At 31.5% G+C, this 20,876-nt stretch overlaps 3 protein-coding genes across 5 annotated transcripts; 2 read left to right on the top strand and 1 right to left on the bottom strand.

Moving 5' to 3' along the window:
* The first annotated feature begins 266 nt into the window (after positions 1–266).
* On the top strand, positions 267–1,952 carry LOC125069366. Its single transcript, XM_047678838.1, has 5 exons — positions 267–381; positions 449–493; positions 590–1,053; positions 1,170–1,344; positions 1,596–1,952. The coding sequence occupies exons 1-5, from the start codon at positions 306–308 to the stop codon at positions 1,832–1,834; spliced, it is 999 nt and encodes a 332-aa protein (XP_047534794.1). The 5' UTR covers positions 267–305; the 3' UTR covers positions 1,835–1,952.
* Positions 1,953–3,142: 1,190 nt separating this feature from the next.
* Positions 3,143–6,609, bottom strand: LOC125069324 (methyltransferase-like protein 22). Of its 3 annotated transcripts, none has more exons than XM_047678778.1 (6): positions 6,332–6,609; positions 5,721–5,799; positions 5,402–5,512; positions 4,566–4,757; positions 3,900–4,067; positions 3,143–3,446 (listed from the first exon to the last, which is right to left on the bottom strand). In XM_047678778.1, exons 2-6 carry the CDS (start codon positions 5,797–5,799, stop codon positions 3,148–3,150), a joined length of 849 nt encoding a protein of 282 aa, XP_047534734.1. In that variant the 5' UTR covers positions 6,332–6,609; the 3' UTR covers positions 3,143–3,147. The 3 variants fall into 3 exon arrangements, with proteins under 3 accessions (XP_047534734.1, XP_047534736.1, XP_047534733.1); XM_047678780.1 differs by having other exon boundaries at positions 6,344–6,609; XM_047678777.1 differs by lacking the exon at positions 6,332–6,609 and adding an exon at positions 5,866–5,924.
* A 1,091-nt stretch (positions 6,610–7,700) lies between these two features.
* Positions 7,701–18,623, top strand: LOC125069170 (protein disulfide-isomerase). Its single transcript, XM_047678568.1, has 10 exons — positions 7,701–7,957; positions 8,131–8,328; positions 8,923–9,194; positions 10,183–10,350; positions 11,995–12,104; positions 12,940–13,060; positions 15,624–15,790; positions 16,531–16,696; positions 17,755–17,844; positions 18,225–18,623. The coding sequence occupies exons 1-10, from the start codon at positions 7,810–7,812 to the stop codon at positions 18,270–18,272; spliced, it is 1,488 nt and encodes a 495-aa protein (XP_047534524.1). The 5' UTR covers positions 7,701–7,809; the 3' UTR covers positions 18,273–18,623.
* Positions 18,624–20,876: the final 2,253 nt, after the last annotated feature.

The raw sequence follows: 20,876 nt of genomic DNA, 5'->3' as shown, positions 1-20,876 counted from the left end.
CTTCAAGTAAGTAATCTACTGCACTTTGAGATGCAAACATAAGAGTACGATTTTTTGCTGGAAAATGTGGGTATCTATTTAGACACAAGTGCACAAAATCAGCTTTAATTGTGAAATTCTTATTTTTGCTAATGATGCTATACTGATATAACGAATCATAGACAAGACCATTTAATAAAAAGGTGACACCAACAACTGATCACAATACTAATAAATAAAATTATTAAAAATAGAATTGTCAGCGATAATGAAAATAAAAATGGGAAGCCATTTGACAAGCACAAATTGAAATTTATTGTTTAAATATGTCAAATTCAAAGAATGCTCACAAATTAACGAACAAAAGTAGATTAGATACACAAAAGATCGAAGATAATGAAGGTATAAAAATAATTAGAACAAATATCTTCGTTTCGTTATTTTGTTTTATAAACTCTTTTATTTTCAGGTGAATTATTAAGTTGTGACCAAACTGAAAGCTGTTCTTATGCTGGTGAGTGCCAGGTTCAGATTTCATGATATAGATTACCGTTTCACCATGCATCTGTTTTATTTTTATGATATAATGCTTTACCGGGTTTTTTTCAAGTGACTGTGTCAAAAAAGCTGTCTGGTTCATCGGAAGAATCGAATCTATGCGGCGGTCAAAAATCATTTATTAGCATTCACTCGACCGATCAGCTCTGTCAGGTGGCAGGAATACAGAATCCAGCTAATATAGATGAATGCAATGTTGAAGTGCTCACCTTAAACGAAGTATTTCCCTCAACCTCTGATGAAAGTCTGTCGAACGACGAATCCCCTGTGCGTAGGAAGAGACATCACAAGAAAGGTCCAAACAAAACGCTGCCACAAGATGCAACGAACACTCCCTACATGCCCACCAATAGTAAATCTTCTACTGCACCAAATCGGACAAAGGAGGCAGTGGAAGCTCAATCTTCTGTACATTCAGATTTTAACATACCAAAAAATACGTTATATGTTACGGGTAGTAATCCCGGTGAGCCTAAAATGTCCTATCAAGATCCACCCAAAAAAATGTCGAAAACTGTAAGTTATTTTAATATCTGGTATGATAGTTTCTTAAAGTTATAAAATTACTGAAAATATGTTAAATATAAAAATGCAAAGCTTAAATATATTTTAAAATGAACCGTTATTTTCAGATGAAAAAATTTCTCAGGAATATTGACAAGCACAAAAGCGAACAGATGAACAAAATGAATGAGAAAGCAATTAGTAAACTGACTACAATGCGCGGAATCCTCAAAGACGGTCGCTGCGTACCAGAGTGCACGGGAGATTCGTCGTTACAGGACCCAGAAAACCAAGAAAACGCTGGTAATTTAAATTTTTTTAGGTGTTTTTTAGTTGCTTAATGTGGAATTGTTAACATATTTTAAAGAAGTCAAACAGTGTTGTTGTTAAAAAATGTACCTGGACATGCCAATAACTTGCAAGCTGTAGGTACGGGATACCAACCAGGGTATTTACCATTTTGGTTTCGATAAATCTTAACATGGCTATCTTAATCAATCATCTTAACAGCCATATCAACGGACTATAATTAATATATATTTATTTTTGAACAGATGATTTGTCCTTAACATTCGCATTGGATTTCGGACCACAGATTAGTTATACGAAACAAATCCCAGATAAAAATGTTTCATTCAACACTCAAGTGGTAATTATTCATTTTACTGGCGACCTCTGCGTTGGGCAGAGCATTGAAACTCTAAGCAAAGAAAAGGATCAACAGGCTAGGAATTCGGAACTACGAAAAACTTTTCTTACAAAATATAACGAGCTGTGGCCCACTCAAAAGTAATTTCCACTCAGAATATAAATAAGGATGAGAATGAATGCGCGTTATATTTAAAATAATTGTTGAAAAAAATATACTAGTAAGTTATTGGATGATATTGTTAAATGCTTATTTTATTTTGTACTTCGAAATTATAAAATAGTTTTTTAATGATTATTTATTTCAATACATTATTAAGATTATAATTTTTAAAAAAAACGTGCCTTAATCTTTTAATTTCACGTGCTAAAAATAGTGTCATAACCTTTTTACTAAAATGGAAGTGACCTGATTTTAGCCAGTAGGTACCTATTAGTTCTTTGTTTTTTAATTTTGTTCAATTCTAATTTGTATATACACATATATTTTTAATTTGTATTTTGTTATACCAGACAGCATCACCATTGAAGTTTTAGGATATGAAATATACATAGAAGTCATAGATTCCAGACATCTTTATTGACTCGGAATGTGTCGGGTTCTGGATTCCTTTGCCTTTGCCTGGATAGTATTCGGCCAGCCTGGTCAAATCGGATCATCTCAACTATAAATTCGCCATTTTAAGGGTGTAATCCAAGATCTTTTTGATATTTACCATTTATGCTCTCTTCACCAGTGTTCCTATCGCGTATTTACTGTCGTCGATATAAAATATTTTTCGTGTGATGCGATATTGCAAACACTGCATGGGATACGCTATCCTGAAATTGTAGCTTTTTCGTCGCATATTTGGTAAGGATGCCGGTCATCCTCATCAAATATTTGCGGGATGAGTTTACCCGTACTTACTCCGTAAGGCATCACTAGTGGTCAACAGTTCTTGAGACGTTGGATGAATATATTAGGACCTTACATATGAAATTGACGTTTTGTACGAGAGGAATATAAAGTTTTTTTTTTTTGTAAAATATTTTTAATTAATCAAAGTATTACCTTTGGTTATCTTTATCTAAGCAATTATGAACGACACCGGCGCTAGTACAATCCAAACACTCACAAGTAACTTTTTCTGAGTCAATTAGTTTAGGGCAGGATTTGGCTGGGTCTTAACCATAAGCAAAGAGATCAATGTGGTCGGTACGACAAAACACTTATTTCATATGTAACGACCTAATATTATGTTAACTTATTATTATTAGTTGTTTACCTATAAGATTTTCTTTTTCTGTTGCTTCAGTTCGGTGGGTATTATGATCCGTTTGAATATGAATAATATTTTTTTCATATCGCAATTAAGTTGTTCCTAATTTAAAAAAGGAATGTGAATTTAAAGCGTATAAAGTCAAAATAAATAATAGCCCATTAAAGTTTAAAAATTATATATTATCACAGTATTTTTAAATATTTTGATTCGAAGTGATTTTCCACAAAATAAGGTCTTTTACACGATCGTACGTAAAATATTTAGGAAAGTCAAGAGGTAGTTGTTCCAATATCCAGTTGGAATGAGAGTCTGTCTTTACTTTATCCAGAAGTGTGAGGAATGTTTCGTAGCAAGGCGCAACGGAGTCCATGTGCTCTATAGTGAAGACATAACGCTTCTCTAACACCATGTATAAGGTTTTTGGCGGGTTTGTGTTGAGTATTTTCTGGACAGTGGATATAAAAGCGGCAGTCAGGTCATCGTCGTAGATCACTATAAAATATAAACATATTTTTATATATTATTATGAATCAATTAATTAAGTATTAATGGGAATTAAACAATCGTCTCCAGCGTCATATGTCATGGATATTTGTAAAGTAAACAAAAACACATAAATAGCCTTTGACGGGTTTTTCATATTATTGACATACAATTTCACTTTGTTTGTGTTGTATCAGGATCGAACCTGCGACCTTCTGCGTTAATACTAATTAAGACGTAGTTGCAATCAAATATACTTTTTAGTATAAACTCAAGGACTTGTTTAGAGGAAAACAATTGAGGAGAAAAAAAAATGATCTTTAATAATGGCATGTTTTTTGTTGGATGAATATTATAGGTACATTATTATAACATAATATTAAGCCTTATGTATCTTAAGCACTGAGGCGGCATTAAAATTATCAGACGTATTTTTTATAAAAAATAGGAAAGAAATCTTACCATCCGCTGCTATTACTATATCAGTTCCCTTAATTTCATCCAATAAAGGTCGGTTCCAATCTAACTTTGTAAAATCTAATGGCATCACTTTAAACTGCGATTTTATTAGCTTTGAATTATATTTTGCATTCAATTTAATGAGATCTAGAATACCTCCTAAATCAATATCTGTAACAAAATTAAAGTTTTGATTTCTTATAACATTCTAAACCAAAAAGTTGTAAATAATACTAAAAAAAATTATATTTATTTCATGGTCTTTAAACTTATGAGTGGTCTGGTGTAGCGGCAGCGTTATTTGTGTTCAATTTCTGTTACGAGTAAGTACGAACATTAGTGTTATATATTAGTCACCATATGATATTTACTATGCTGGTGCCAGTTAATTTCGTGGGTCTAAACTACCACGAAATGTGTATTAATAGTGTGTGCATTAAGTAGACTGTTTCTTTTTTGCAGGTTTCCTCACGTTTATTCTTTTCATCGTCTTAAAATTTAACATACATTATAAAAAACCGATAACCAATGATTGCGGATTTAAATATGGAAAGCCCCATTTCATGGGGGTCAGCAAACTGCGAAGGAAAACATCGTTAGGAAACTTGCGTATGTTGGATAAAATTCTAGCCTAGCCTAGCTGTATAAATGTTAATAAACCACACTCACCCGTACAAACAACTTTCTTCGCGAACATAGCAGCTACAAAGCTTGTTAAACCTGTACCAGCACCAAGTTCTAACAAAGTTTTGCCACTTAGTTGACCAGTTTGTCCTAAGTGTATAAGTAAATCTCCCAGCAAGAATGCCCCTCTCCACACTTGTAAACCAACTAATGATATCTTAGTTTTTGAACTGTGTTCTGATAGCAAAAAAATAAACATTTAAAAAATCACACACTGCCAGAATCGCATGTCGCCAAATTTGAATACAAACAGAAATACCAAATTTTTTACGATTAAGTTTTTTTTATACATTTTATACATTTATTACTCATCATAAATTATATCATACAATTTTTTTTATGAAATACTCAATACTGCCTCGTATGTCTAGAGCCTAGACTGTAGTAGCTAACTGCATTTAAGGAAAAAATCTGTCGAGATATTCTCGGTTGCAACAAGAAATTTGGAAGTGGGTACTCTTAACGCTCTCGAGCTACAGAAAGCACTTAAACTCTTTCCGGTCTTATCGGATTGGCGCTTCCGTCGGATCATGAGAATGAGGGAGACTAAAATTTAATGTGCGCTATCATATCGTGCACATTTGGGCTGTCTCCATTTTTGATGGTCGATAAAAGCAGTCAGGAGGACATACAATATAGATAAAAAAAATAAATTAAAAGTAAATTAAACAATACCACTGACAAAAATCCTATATACATATATAAATTATGTCTACATGTAAAAATTAAAAGTAATTCTTGTAGTTTGTAACTTAATCTTTGGTGTACTACAATTTTTATAATTATAATTAAAAGGCATAAATGAAAAATATTAAGCTTACCAATTTTGATTACTTCTTTTAGTGGTCTTTCTACATCCAAATCATCATCCTTGTCAAACTGAATTTGATTGTTGCCTCGTGGCAACAAAAATGGGAACTCAGATATAACATCTAAAATGATGTGCAACACTGATAATAATGGGTGTAACAATATTCAATTTTTTAACATTTGTTAATTGACTCATGCATTTTGTGTAAATAATAATTATTGGAATTATGAATGCTTTGTATAACTAATTAAGCTATATATTAATTATTATTTAGATAAGATAGAATTTTTTTAAGTATATATTTGTCTTGAAAATTTAAGTACACTTACGGCCATTTTTACTTGCTTTTATATCAGTCTTATAATCGAACTCCTCATATATTTCTGATGTCACTGTATATTCTGGCATCTGAAATGTTATAATATATACAGATTTTTTTTTAAACCTTAATTAATTTTTAGTCAATATTAATACCTTCTAATAGGAAATCTTTTACAGTGTAGTAATGTTCCCAATGAAAACCATTTTATAACTGGACTTCGGAAGTGCTCAAGAATAAAAATTGGATACTATCCAAATTTTAAATTTCTAAAATAAATTCTTAAGTCTGCTATAATGAAGGCCATTCAAATGTGTTATTGATTAGGATGAGATATTGTTATCAGATTCATTTAGTGTAATCATATTTTTGAAATTGTATTTTAATCTTTATAACAATTATATGTATAATAAACATAGATCTTAATTGTTTGTGTTCACAAATCAATATAGATAATTAATTTAAAAATAAATAATAGGTTCGTATAATTCAAATTACCATAAATCTAAAACAATAATAACTACTTTTCATTATGATTTGATAAACTATATAGTATAATCAATGATATTACGGTATAATGAAGATCATTTAAATATCTGCAAAATAATATTTTATTATTACATTTTATATTACTTTTAACGGTGACAAAGTCTTAATCTTTGCTTTTCATTCGTATACAATACTTCTGCACAGTGTGTTTTCCCAAATGCCCGTCACGATAAATAAAAACAATACACGGTGTATAAAAATTAAACATAATAAAATTTGACAAAATATTTATTTATTTATAAAATACACGATAGTGAGAAACAGCACTTATTTCATCAATATCTTTTTAGAATTTATATAACTGACTGAGATTTAAATTGTGATATGATTAAATCCGTAGTCGAACGCCAGTCGCCTAATGCCAAATGCCAATTGCCAATGTTCACTGTTCTATCATCAAACTTAGATGTCAAAGATATTATTTAAGTGACATAAATACAACATTGCCAACAATAAACTACATTTCAAATTCAAAAAATATTTTTTTAGAAATTATTAATTTTCTTAAGATAGATACCGCATGTTTTCTTAATATTTTATGCTTATGTTTTTGTACATGAAATTAATGTATACATTTTAAAGACTGTAGTAGTCGACGTGAGGTAAGTTGAATTGATAGATTACGAGTATTCTTATGTTTTCATATTCTTATGTACTATATAATTAATTTGTATTTGCCTAGCGCTAACCAACCTTGAAAATTATGCTAGTAGGTTGGATCTTTGCGCAATGACATTCTTGATTTGTAGCGCTTAACAAAGAAATCCTTAGTCGGTTTTTGCGATAGCACGGGTTAATGCAATTCCGATGCCTATTCTAGTATCACAAAGAAAAATAATTTATTTTCAAGAAAATTCACTTAATTATCATCGTCTGCAAATGTATAGAAAGCTCATAGCGGATCGAAATGATTAATGCAATATTTATCTTAATATCATTCTCCAAATCATTCTCCTGCCCTTATCCCAATTTTATTTGAGGTTGGCATAGCATGTCGTCTTCCATATTTCTTTGTCTGACGTCATCTTATCATATAATGCATTTTAATAAAACTAATTATAAAATATATTTTTCAACTCATTTTCTGCAATTAATTGTACTAAACTAGTACAAAGATGAAAGACTGGAAAGTTCACATTATAAGTTATTTATAATAAATAACTTATAAAAATATAATATTATAAGTTATTTATTCTAATTGGGGCTGTTAATATACATTAATAATAATTTTTATTTACTTGAATTATATAAAGTATAAAAGTATAATACAAGGCATTATTCCATGAAACGTTTTCCAATCGATTATAGACTTTTCTGGTTCTGTTGGAATTTGGAAACTAAAAAAAACAAACAGCGATCCAACCACAGAGTAAAATAATTATGTTATAGATAGATCCAACCAGGCAACCAATCACAGCCAAACACACGATCGACGCTGCCACGTCAAGTGAGACTGCGCAAGTGTGAATGAAGTGGCAGTTTCGGCATTTTGTGAGGATTCGTCTGCCGAGTAGAATTATTAATTGCTGTGAGACCATCAGATATTAAAGATGCGTGTTATAATATTTTCGCTAGCGATAGCCCTCTTGGGTACCGCGCTCGGTGACGAAATTCCTTCTGAAGACAATGTTCTAGTATTATCAAAAGCCAATTTCGACAATGTTATTGCTTCGAATGACTTCGTCTTAGTAGAATTCTGTAAGTTTATTTTTGTTACTTAAATTCTTTGTACAATTCTTTGTATAACATTTGCACGTGTAATACAAATATATATTGTCTCATTATACAGTCGTTGATATTATCTTAAATATGATATTTTAATACGCCGGGCGGTGTTGTAAAGTTCATAAGTCATACATTCTACGTCACAGATGCACCATGGTGCGGACACTGCAAATCGCTCGCGCCGGAGTATGCAAAGGCAGCTACAAAATTATTGGAAGAAGAATCTCCTATCAAGCTGGCTAAGGTCGATGCTACCCAGGAGCAGGATCTGGCCGAATTCCACAAAGTCAAGGGATACCCTACTCTAATTTTCTTCAAGAAAGGAAACCCACTCGAATATTCCGGTAAGTAGATATCCTATTTTACTTATCTTTTATTCATTATCACTTTCTAGTAATTCACTTAATATAACTCAGCCATTAAAATTAGTCACATGCACTTATTAATGTGCATGTTTTAAAAACATGTTCACAGTAATTAGTGCCTTGCTTTATTTCTTAATTTTATGACTTATAATCAAATTAATGAACTAGTATACATCATATTTTGGAATGGAATTAAAATGAGATTAAATAATTTTGGATTAATTATGTACCTAGAAGTTATATTTATATTTAGAGTTATTGGACAAATAAAAATATATGAAAATTTACTTAGATATAAAACTTATTTATTTAAAAATCAGTGTATAAGATAACAGAATCAAATATTGATAATTATAAAATTGGATGCCTTATCTTTTCATATTCATAAAATTTTACCACTTTTGTAATAGATACATACATAAATTAATCAGTAATAGTCATTTCTATAATTTATTATTTGCACAAATATTTAAATTGATTATACATTGTTCACAAACATTTATATCAAAAATAAAATATTTTATAAATTATGACTAAAGTGTATGTTTCTAATATATATTTGTTATTTAAAAGGTGGACGCCAAGCTGATGACATTGTGGCATGGTTGAAGAAGAAGACTGGTCCACCAGCTGTTGAAGTTGCTTCTGCAGAACAGGCTAAAGAACTGATTGCAGCTAACAATGTTGTTATATTTGGTTTCTTCCCCGACCAAGGAACTGACAAAGCCGTCACTTTCTTAAACACAGCTGGCCTAGTTGATGACCAAATCTTTGCCATTGTCACCGATGAGAAGGTCATTGAGGAACTTGAAGCTCAAGCTGAAGATGTTGTTCTCTACAAAAACGTAAGTAATTTTTGTTTTATATACTTGCAATTTTTTTCATTATCTTAACAATATGTATATTGATAGTATAATTTAAAATATGTATATTCTAAAGGTGAAAGAAATTGCAATATAAATGGATATACAGCTTAATGTACCTTTAAATAAATGCATAATTTACATATCCATTTAATAAACAGTGGAAAACTTGATGCTACACAAACACACACTACATACCTGTTTATGACAAACTAGTTTCCTTTATTAGCTAGTTTTGTCTAGCAAAATTTTTAACACATACATGTACTGTACTGCTTAACATTCCATCAATCAACCAGCCATATGTTGAGCTAAAGGCCTATTAAAAATAAAAAATTAATTGCTATATACCATGTGGTCTATTTTTCTAAAGAGTTATGTCGACTATCTATGTTTGTCAAATTAGTTCAAAATTAGTTAACTTTTTTTCTGTTCTGTCACTGATAGGTATTCATATTTTAATATCCGTTATCACAGGGTCACCTTAAATGTCAGAGTAGCTTTATTTTAATTGCAATTTTTACATATTGAATGTTTATCAGCATCAGAAATATTCTACAAGGGTACTATTAACTATATTGAATATTCTATGTAACTTATACTCTTTGTATAAATTGACCATTACCTCATTAAGCAAAAATCAGTCTTCCTGTTATAATATATAAGTGTATTTTGTGGTTATAATAAACTACCACGGAAACTTTCATTTGTCAAGTTGAGAATTCTGTCACATGTGTAACTAACCCCAAAAGTACAGATTGAGTTTAGTGCTGCATATTCTCAGTACAATCAACATTTGGCATGTGTGTGGTATCTTTATGTTTTAATAAAATTACAAAGTTCTTATTAGAGCTTACTTAAACTATATATTTTGTTTATACAAAGCTATTTAATACAATTTAATTAAAAATATGTAAAAATATAATAGAAATTTTCTGAATATTTATTTATGAATACATTTCGTACACAGTTCGAAGACCCAAGTGTCAAATTCGCCGGTGAAGAGTTCACAGAAGATGCCCTGAAATCATGGGCGTTCGTTCAGAGTATGCCAACCATTGTTGAGTTCTCCCATGAGACTGCCTCCAAGATCTTTGGTGGTCAGATCAAGTACCACCTTCTGTTGTTCCTGTCCAAGGTAAATATGTTAAACATACATTTATAATATTTTACATTTAAAAAAATATTTTAGCTTAAGATTTTTTATTTTTATTTTGCAATCAGCAGTGCTATTTATATTCGGTCCAGCGATAATATGAAATTCAGTTCCGCTTAAGCAAACATAATCGTTAAACAATGTATGTAAGCTTTTAAATTTAATTTAAATAAAAAGTACCAATAGTAGATTCTTATTGTGCGCGGGACAACCGTTAGACAGTTATCTATAACGGTAAAAATCTAACGCCGACGCGATTACCGGTTTGAATATCTCATTGAAAGTGAACTTTGATCGATTTTCGTATACTATATTTCAATTATTAACTTCTTGTTCAAACATCATTTAAATTTGGAGTATCTTTTTCTTAAATTTTGTATTTTTTTTTAATTGGCTTTCGCCCATAATGTCTTCATGACTTTAATTATTTGTCACTTATAAATTTAAAAAAAAAAAACTGAAATCACCTACAATATTTGCATCTGTCTATATTTATATAAATATCGCATCATCAATAAGGTCACGAGTTCTGTTAGCTCTCACGTCGGTGAAAGTAACCTTACCTTTACTTTACTTTGAGATTATTCTATCTTTGCGATATTATACTGCACTTTCAATTGTAGAGTCAGTAATACATTGTAAAGATTTTAATATCAGATTGGTTTATCGAAGATGTTTGTTATGTCGTAAAATAAGAGTTTTTAAAAAATATATACAATTTAAAGAATAAATCGCTGGTTAAATTGATTTTTTTTACAAAGTTAATGTTACGAAACATTATGCATATTTTTCTATTTACACCTATTTTAATTTAGAAGTTTTAAAACTATTTAAATATGATATTAGCAGTAGCTTCCGACTTCCATATTGATAAAGTGTAACCGAGCTCGCAGTGCAATGAACTCTCTTGTCATTTTAAGCGCGGAACATTGCGCCCTGTACAAACTGGGCATAAGTCTTGCTCAATAAAATTATATTATATCTACCAATATATTCAAATTAGTAACTTTGTTTATTTTATTAAATACAACAATTATTATATACATATATAGACACATACTATATAATAGAAATATTTTGTTTATATTTTATGTATGGAATAACACGTAATTTACATTAAAATACATCTTTTATTGATATTTCGTGTATAACTCTGTATGACCATTAAACGATATAATCTTTTTAATAGTATAGTAGGTACTTAATAAATTACTAATAACACTGATAAAGTAAATTAGATAATGAAGTATAACACATTTAATGTATTACGTGATTTTATTTATCAGATTATGTCATAAATTGAAAAAATTAATTATTATAAATAATTTAATCGAATTATTGAAAAAGAGATAGTTGTATTTGAAGAAAAATCATGTCTTTTTTTTTATAAAGATAATAAAAAGCCGTGACATGTGGTAGATTTAGATTATAACATTTTTATGCCAAATTTAAAATGTAATTGTAAATAAAATAATAAATTATATAGTATATACGGGTAACTTAATATACTTATATATGTATACGACTAGTTTAATAAAGTATGTATCTACTTTATATTTATATTGGTTGGTTCAAAGTGTTTGAAACGAATTACATTATTAACGTATTTCTAACTTCTTCCTTTAGGGCAGCGGTCACTTCGAGAAGTACCTGAACTCCCTGAAACCGGTCGCCAAGAACTACCGCGACAGGATCATGACCGTTGCCATCGACACTGATGAGGATGACCACCAGAGGTAATTAAATATTATTTTTTTTAAACAATATTTACGTACATGTTACCTTTTGTGTTTTGGTACTTTATGAATTCGTTATATTATTGTTATTAATAAAATAATTTATATGCATTTATTAGAAGTATAGAATAACGTGTACTACAACTTATTTTATCTCAGATAATCTTTATATATAAAATGTAATGACGTCACTGATTGATATCAGCAAACAGTTAGGTGAGATAGTCTTGAAAATTTGATAAAGCCAGCGTTTTGGAAAGAACGCTGGACGTTAGGAAGGGAGCGCTGCTCCGCCTCAAACATCTTCATACAATCGACTCGTACGAGGGGTAATTCTTGTAAGCATACTAATATTGACTAAACTAAATATTCGTACCGATGGTAGTACGTTATAATAATTAAAAAAAAAGAAATGAAGATATAGTTAAATTATTAATGTCTCATTTGATCCACACCTTTTGCTCTGAGAGGATCTAATTACACATTATAAGCACATTGCTGTTATTAGATACAACCTTAAACATTGTTAGGTGTGCAAAAATTACACTTAAATGAATACATTATCATGTTTCCTATGAACTAAATTGTATGACGTCAGAGTTGACCGAATAAAATGTTCAATGTATAACAATTAACTAGTTTTTGCCCGCGGATTCGCTCGCGTTTCAGGGGCGCTCTTCAGGACCTAGGCATGAAAAAGTAGCGTACGTCGCGTAAGTAAGTTATTCCTAGGGGTTCAAGCTTATTAAATTCCGTTCAGTCGTTGGCCGTGAAAGACTTACTTAATTATAATAATAATGATAATTGATAATATTATAATAATAATTCGGTGAAGGATTCTGGAGTTCTTCGGCATGAAGAAAGATGAGGTGCCATCGGCTCGTCTGATCGCCCTGGAACAAGACATGGCCAAGTACAAACCTGCCACCGACGAGCTCAGCGCTAACGCCGTAGAGGTACGTGATTTTATATACTTTTTAATACTTTTCGCGTCTTTATTTACATGTCAAGATTTGCTAGCGAAGGTCTGTCCGTCACACTAAGAAAAATATTATTGTCACATAACAAAATCCCTTACATAAACCAATAAAGTTACTCGATGTATGGTTACCTACAATGAATGAAATTCTGAATAGTAACAACTATCATCCATTTTTTGTTATTGTGTAGATTGCGTATTGTAGGGATAGATATCTAGGGATGTATTATTGAAAAAGATTAAAGCAATTAAGGATGATCATTAATCCCACAATGCGTTCATATATAATGTAATGTTCAACTATTATAAATGTTTCAACAAACATTAAGTTCTTAAAGTGTTTATCTTTTGAAATTTGAATACATAGTAATATTAAAAAAATGATGTTGTTCGAATCGATTTATATAAAAAATAATAGTTTAGTATTTGTAACGTCACTAAGAGTAAATCAATTTCTAAGATTTTTTACACTGAGGAAACATAAACCAGAACACAACGATTGCCATTGTTACATGTGCGTGACAAAGTAAAAATAAATATCGTTATCGCCGTCTCATTGCAAGCTCGCACACGCTATAGCAGTTAAAAACATAATCTTTGTAATCTTATTCATGTTCGTAAGTATTAATTCTATCAATTTTTCAAATCTTACAAACTGGTTGTCGCTCGCGGCTTCGCGTCTTAGGAGTCGTCGGATGTTAACTTGCTTCACACCAAATTACATCACTTTCGGTCCAGCGGTTTGGCTGTGATTGAGTAATGGTAGGTCCACACGACACAGACTTTTGTCGTTCGGACATCTTATAAGACAGACTTACAAGTTTGAGTAAAAAAGTCTATCGACAAAATGTCTGTACGGAGTTTTCATTACCTTCCGACTGTTAGTTTTAAAGATGCAGAGCGTGTCAAGCTATTTTCTTAACAGTACCGTTGCAAGACTCGGTGCGAATAGTTCTAACCATAGATGGATAACATTTTATATAAAAAACACGTCAATTAGCAGCAGCTTGCATTATTATTGAAGAAAAAGAAGAAAAAATTTCAACTTTCATGAATAGTTCCGACTTTTTCATGCAAAGCTCAGACTTTTCAATACGCCGCATTTTTGTCTGCGCTGATAAGTTGCACAGATAAAATTCAATAGAAGTCTGTGCCAAGTCTGTGTCGCGTGGACATACTTTACAGAAAGACCATCAGACGGACAGAGTTCCTTTCGCATTTATAATACTAGTATAGATGAAAATTATTTTAGTATAGTAGTTTTATTTTGTTCTGTATATAAGGTCTTAATAATATTTTTTATTAATATCGTAATAATATCGTAATAAGATGGCCCAGTGGTTAGAACGCGTGCATCTTAACCGATGATTTCAGGTTCAAACCCAGGCAGGCACCACTGAAATTTCATGTGCTTAATTTGTGTTTATAATTCATCTCGTGCTCGGCGGTGAAGGAAAACATCGTGAGGAAACCTGCATGTGTCTAATTTCAACGAAATTCAGCCACATGTGTATTCCGCCAACCCGCATTGGAGCAGCGTGGTGGAATATGCTCCAAAACCTTCTCCTCAAAGGAGAGGAGGCCTTTATCCCAGCAGTGGGACATTTACGGGCTGCTTATGTTATGTTTATGTTATGTAAATGAGAAAGTGTATTTAAACATAGCTTAACAACTGAAGCTTAAGCTGCTGGTGTATATTGTTAACAGCTTGCTTTCGGAACGTAGTATTGTCTCTGTCTGTATATTTATATATTTCTGCAAGCGAGCCGATGGGTATATATAAAGCTACATATAATTCTACTATGTATAACGTATTTTTTGTAGCTTAAATTAATAATACTTTTAATATGATTAACGTTGTGTGTATAAAAGAGATTTTATAAGTGAATACAATTGTAATCGCAATGCTTATTATTTTATAATCGTCTAAACAGCGAATCGAATTAAATGTTTCCAAAGCACTGCTTTAGTGCTCGTAAAATACTATGAAACGTACGATTAATAGTGTTCATTACTTTAAACACGCTTAAAATTCTAGAGCGTTATTTTAATGAACCGTTTATAATTCAATATATACACACATTCTACATTATAAATTCGTATGAGTAATCGAAAATTAGGCTAATGTCATTTAAAGCAGTAAGATTACACTACTATTGACTGCTATTAATTTTTAAGGAATGTAATTTTTTTTTCGGGACATGTAGTATTCCACTATGTAGACGACATAAAGCGTAACTTTATTTGTTTAGTGAGTGAAACTCCAAGGCCGTTCGATTTTACCTGACTCAATAAAAGCCCAAGGTTAAGTTTAGCAAATTGGAGAAAATAATATATAACTTATACGAAACCTTTTTCGCGAATTAATCTTCGTGAGCGATTAATACTTACATACATAAATAATACATACATAAATACATACATACATACATACATGTGGATTAGTAAAAAGTAAGAGTACCTATTAGAAGAAGTAGGGTTGTAATAATGTTAATTACTATTTCCTATACTGAATGTATACCTTTGTCCTCGTGTCGCAGGAGTTCGTGCAATCGTTCTTCGCGGGAACCCTGAAGCAGCACCTCCTGAGCGAGGAGCTGCCCGCCGACTGGGCCGCCAAGCCCGTCAAGGTACTCGTCGCGTCCAACTTCGACGAGGTCGTGTTCAACCCCGAAAAGAAGGTCCTCGTCGAGTTCTACGCTCCATGGTGAGTCGACTCTATTTGACCTTGATACCATAGACGATTATATATATTACAGAATAACATAAAAATCTCATGTCCTATCTACCAAATCACTTAACAAATATTTGTTGCTATTATAACTATAAAATATTATATTTATAAAAAATAATAATTCTAGAAAAAATATATTACGCAATTAATATAAAAATTATTGATTATTTTATTCAAAATTTATTTTTAAATATTCTTTAATCGTATTGTTCATGTACATTATATATTTGTACAAGTGTAGCCTGAAAGAGATTCGTTAGGACGTATTCAATGGTTCATGATTAATCGTCGTCCGATTGCCTAATGACTCGAAAATTGTACGCCCATTATGTTAATTCTATTTGATGGTGTCGCCTTAAGTATATTTGCTTGTCGCTTGGCTCCCGCGAGTGATGTCATAGTTCGACACGATAATGGTATTGCATAATATATATTTTTTTATAAGAAAACAGACGCTACTGATACATTGTTATGTATATACCTTTAATGATATAAAATAATTTTTAATGTATGTATGAAAGCTAAAAATACTGTTCAAGAAGAATATGATTATTTATTTTTTTTTAATTTGGAGACAATGATGGTGTAACAGTGTGCCTTTGTCTACTAGGGAAGGTTACCACCTATCATTAGATGACGACTTTGTTATATATATACACTTTAATAAATACTTTATGTAAGTATCTCTGTGCTGACGTGACGTGGTGTGTCAGGTGCGGCCACTGCAAGCAGCTGGTGCCGATCTACGACAAGCTGGGCGAGCACTTCGAGAAGGACGCCGACGTTGTCATCGCTAAGATCGACGCGACCGCCAACGAACTCGAGCACACCAAGATCACTTCCTTCCCCACCATCAAGCTCTACGGCAAGGACAACCAGGTAACGACTCCGTTATAAAAACATTACTTTTTATTTATTTTTAATTTTCTTTACAAAAGTGACATTTAGCCATCTCATCGAGCAAACGCTTCTTATTAATATAAAATACTTGCGAAAAATCTTGCTACTAATTCATCGGACTGTATCGGTGCAGGTAGCACGTACAGGGTATGTGAAGAAGGATAGCATGCTCAAGGTCAAGTCTGAGAGTATTATTTATGAGAATACCTGCTGCATTAATAAAAAAAAGTAGTAGTATTTCCGTAGTTTACTTCAAACATATATTAATTATAATAATTGTTATCGTATAATCTGCTTTTTAAATTTTATTATTGTACATTTGAAATGATATATTTCTACGCTTTTAACTTTTCGCGTCGAGTTGAATGTCGAAGGTGTTTCTGAGTACTATAAGAAATACCACTGGTTCAGAAAATAAAATACCTTGACGTGAGCAGAAAGGGTGAAAAAACTCACGATATTGCTAGTAAATTCTGAATTGTTTTATAATCTCGACCAAGAATTTTACTAAATATAATTATAAATTTACCACAAAATATAATAATCAAACCCAGGTCTATATAACACAAAATATAATATATTTTTCATTAAATTTTAAAATATAGTGCATGTATCAATAAAATTTATGTCATGGCAAGCTTAACATTGCATTAAACAGTGATAAGAAATTCATTTTAATTGTTTTGAGTAAGTGGGTTTATGGTGTGGTTTTAAATTCACTTTGAAATTTTAAACAGTAATCTCACATCGCTTGGATTCCTATTTCTTATAACATTTCTATTAAAATTTCTTCTATATATGTATACATATATATGAGTTATATTATAATTAAAATTGGTGTATAAAATTATTGTATGTATGAATGTATGCATATAATTATAGAAGACATGTTATAATTTTATTACAGATTAACTGATCCATTTTTTTAAATATAAAATAAACTAACTTTTTGATGTGATGTTATTTCGATTGTACAAATGTATATGTAGTATATGTAAAATACGTACGTGTTTTGAATATATTAATATTTGTGACAGGTGCGCGAATACAACGGCGAGAGGACGTTAGCCGGCCTCACCAAGTTCGTGGAGACCGACGGAGAAGGCGCTTCGCCCGTTCCATCGGTGGTCAGTACACTTCACTTACTACTATCTTTCGTGACCTCGTTTTATATTGACTACTGTGAATAATGGGTACCGACTCGAGTACCGAGTCAGGAAGATAAAAGTTACGCTTTTCTTTAAAACTTGAAATAGACTATTCTATGATGAGCCTACATCGAAACAACAACTGATATGGTCCAGTTTCTACGCATGGATTTCGATAGCGGGTTCAAATCCAGGCAAACATGATTAAGGCTCATGTGATTAATTCATATTCTTCGTTATATGGGCCATTATCTTTGCCCACTTACATTAAAACTGCTTTTATAAAAAGTATCAAAATCTTGTGTTCTCGCATAAGTAATGTCCGGAAGTTCAGTCCGCTAATGTGTGTCCGCTTGCAGAGCGAAGAGGACGAGGAGGACGAGGCGGCGCCCCGCGACGAGTTATAAGCGGCGGCCACACCGGGCGAGCGCTGCGTAGTTATATTTAAATATACTTATTAAAGGCCCCGACGCGCTGCACAAAATACTTTCTTGGGCCTTCCTCGTCCCTCGTAGGAGGTGCCGAGGAACACCGTCTCCAGTGCGAAGGGACCGTTACACTAATCTGCATTTCCTCTGCTCGACTGTTAATGTTTATATTAGGGTTGTAATGAATATGTGTCATTCGTTTTATGTGATCACCGAGTAACATTACTAAGTATAAGAAGGAATTTTATCTATCTTCGCAACACTCACCATAGTTTCCCATGTGTTTCTAACTTGTCTGTATGATTAAATTATGATATTTCCATGACAATACATTTTTGTCTCTTTTGAATTTCACGACCTAATATAAATTAATTTATTAAAATGGCATAATTTATTTTTAAACAGCAGCATAACTAGTTTATGTACGGTGTAAGTGTATTTATAATTTCTGTATCAAAATAGTGTTTCGTTTCTCACATTCCTTTGTTGGTTGAGTTATATCGAACAAGTTTATTTGTCGCTAGGAGAGAAATTTATTTTTTACGTTTTGTAAAATATGTTCAATAAATATATATGTATACAACCTACTCATCACAAAAAATATTTTTAAGACGAAATTGTTATACCAGTTTTATTATATTTTTGTAAGAATTTATTTAATTATTTCTTTTAAATTGAAAAGTTAATGAGGTGCTTTTATAAATTGGAATCTTCTATTTTCGTATTTTCAAATACGTATAGTTTCTGTAATTCTCTAAATAACTATATTATATAATAATACCTTGACGTAATTGCCAAAATCCCACATATGTATCTCTGTTGGATACAGAAATTGATAAATAAATATAATAATATAAATAAAATATGTTCGTTTAATTTTAATCACCAAGTACCAATACAAACCTTTTTATCACTGAGAACGCCTTTACGCATGAAAAATTATTTCCAAATAAAGTGGAGGAGTATTTGGGACTTACCGGCGCTAAGTGCGCTAAAAAACCAGCGGTAATCAGTCGGTACTCTCTCTCTTCAGAAGAATAAAGGGATCGCTACGAACGCTACCGTGACGTTGACGTTCATTGATCAATAGGAGCGAAGTTTCATTGGTATTGTGTATCATTTGTTTACCGTAAACGCATTACGTATCGCGCTCTGTTTATCGTTACCAGCTAGCATTGTGTGTTAAGGGAGATTTCTAATTTATTTGCAATAAGTGAATTACAATGTCACTGCCGACACAAAGTGATATCTTACCCCAATGAAATGGGTTCGATGTTGATGAAAATTCTCTAAAATGGTGGAGCGTCCACCGAGAAGAATTAAAACTATTATCACAAATAGCTTGCAGATTTTTGTCGACGCCGCCAGGCAGTGTTCTCAGGAACAAATGTTCAGTAGTACATGATTTATGAACCTCTGCGTAACAGACCCCGAGAAAGCAGCATATTGCTTTTTATTAAATATAATGCTCAAATTTTTAATTTCTGCTACTTATTAATAAAAACTTTAAAAACCATTCTATTCTTTATTACATATTATACTTTATTTTTGCAAAAAAATTCTAAATCCACATCCGCAGATGTGAAAGCAAAAAATCCGCATGCGCACTCGCGATTCGATGTGAATAAATTTGCATCAGCAACATCCCTAGTTTGTATCACGAAATCTAGTACATAATATATATTGATAAAATACACTATGCACATATTTGGGTATTTCTACTCTTGGCGAATTTTCACAGAAATACTTTATGAATTGGAATAGAAAACTGATTTTATAAACGAAGTTCGCTTCGGGAAAGTGTTTATTTGTCACATTAAACAGTTTTTTAGGCATAGATATTTTTTTAACAACAATTCGTTTACTGTACAGGCCATGAAGTTATGGAATGCCCTTCCAAAAAACATAAAATAATCAAAATCAATTCGTTTTTTAAAAAAAATCTGTTATTAATTATTACCTAAACAATATTTATCAGTGTATAATAGTCATATAATAGATACAAGTATTAAGTATAAGCAATATTGTGTAAATACTTGTATGTCAGTTTATGGCTGCACCGCCTACTCAGATTATGTTTTTAAAAATCTCCCTCAGAAAGAGATGGCTAATTAGCCATAAGTCCACACGTTATACAACAAATTAAACATTTGTACCAACGTGGACATTTTTTTTGTATTATTTTTGTGTTTATGCCTAACATTTCTATAGTTTATGTCTGTGGTGTACAATAATGAATATTAACATTAACGTTTTTTTTTAATAAAAAAATTACCATCTTTTAAAAAATATTGTTTTGCTCACCTTGTTAAACATTATTATAGTTTTAGATCGTCTCTATCGAGCGGGTGGGTCACTAATTTCCTGACGAACATCCTTGACCTTACTCTACTCAGGTAAGTCAAGTGTCTAGTCAGACCTTCATAATTTTATGTGCGCCGTTGAAAAAATAAATGATTAGAGCTGTGTCTTCTCTTAATTGCTCAAAGTCTTAGTACTATCATAATAGGTTTGTTGAAATAAAAATCGATTATGGTAGTTTATTTTATTATCTTAATTACAACGATTAAACATAAAATAACT

The sequence above is a fragment of the Vanessa atalanta genome, chromosome 15 (assembly GCF_905147765.1).
Source record: "Vanessa atalanta chromosome 15, ilVanAtal1.2, whole genome shotgun sequence".
Lineage (NCBI taxonomy): Eukaryota > Metazoa > Arthropoda > Insecta > Lepidoptera > Nymphalidae > Vanessa > Vanessa atalanta.
Note: the sequence above shows the minus strand (reverse complement) of the source record. Positions and strands in the feature narration are given on the sequence as shown.

Excerpts from the sequence above, each read along its gene's own strand:
- LOC125069324 (XM_047678778.1), bottom strand. The coding sequence starts at position 5,799 with ATGCCAGAATATACAGTGACATCAGAAATATATGAGGAGTTCGATTAT. Across the intron at positions 5,513-5,720 it reads AAAAGCAAGTAAAAATGGCC|ATGTTATATCTGAGTTCCCA; the intron begins GTAAGTGTACTT and ends ACATCATTTTAG. Across the intron at positions 3,447-3,899 it reads TATAGTAATAGCAGCGGATG|TGATCTACGACGATGACCTG; the intron begins GTAAGATTTCTT and ends TATATTTTATAG.
- LOC125069366 (XM_047678838.1), top strand. The coding sequence starts at position 306 with ATGTCAAATTCAAAGAATGCTCACAAATTAACGAACAAAAGTAGATTA. Across the intron at positions 382-448 it reads AAAGATCGAAGATAATGAAG|GTGAATTATTAAGTTGTGAC; the intron begins GTATAAAAATAA and ends TTTTATTTTCAG. Across the intron at positions 1,345-1,595 it reads AGAAAACCAAGAAAACGCTG|ATGATTTGTCCTTAACATTC; the intron begins GTAATTTAAATT and ends ATTTTTGAACAG.
- LOC125069170 (XM_047678568.1), top strand. The coding sequence starts at position 7,810 with ATGCGTGTTATAATATTTTCGCTAGCGATAGCCCTCTTGGGTACCGCG. Across the intron at positions 13,061-15,623 it reads TCAGCGCTAACGCCGTAGAG|GAGTTCGTGCAATCGTTCTT; the intron begins GTACGTGATTTT and ends CTCGTGTCGCAG. Across the intron at positions 15,791-16,530 it reads GTCGAGTTCTACGCTCCATG|GTGCGGCCACTGCAAGCAGC; the intron begins GTGAGTCGACTC and ends GTGGTGTGTCAG.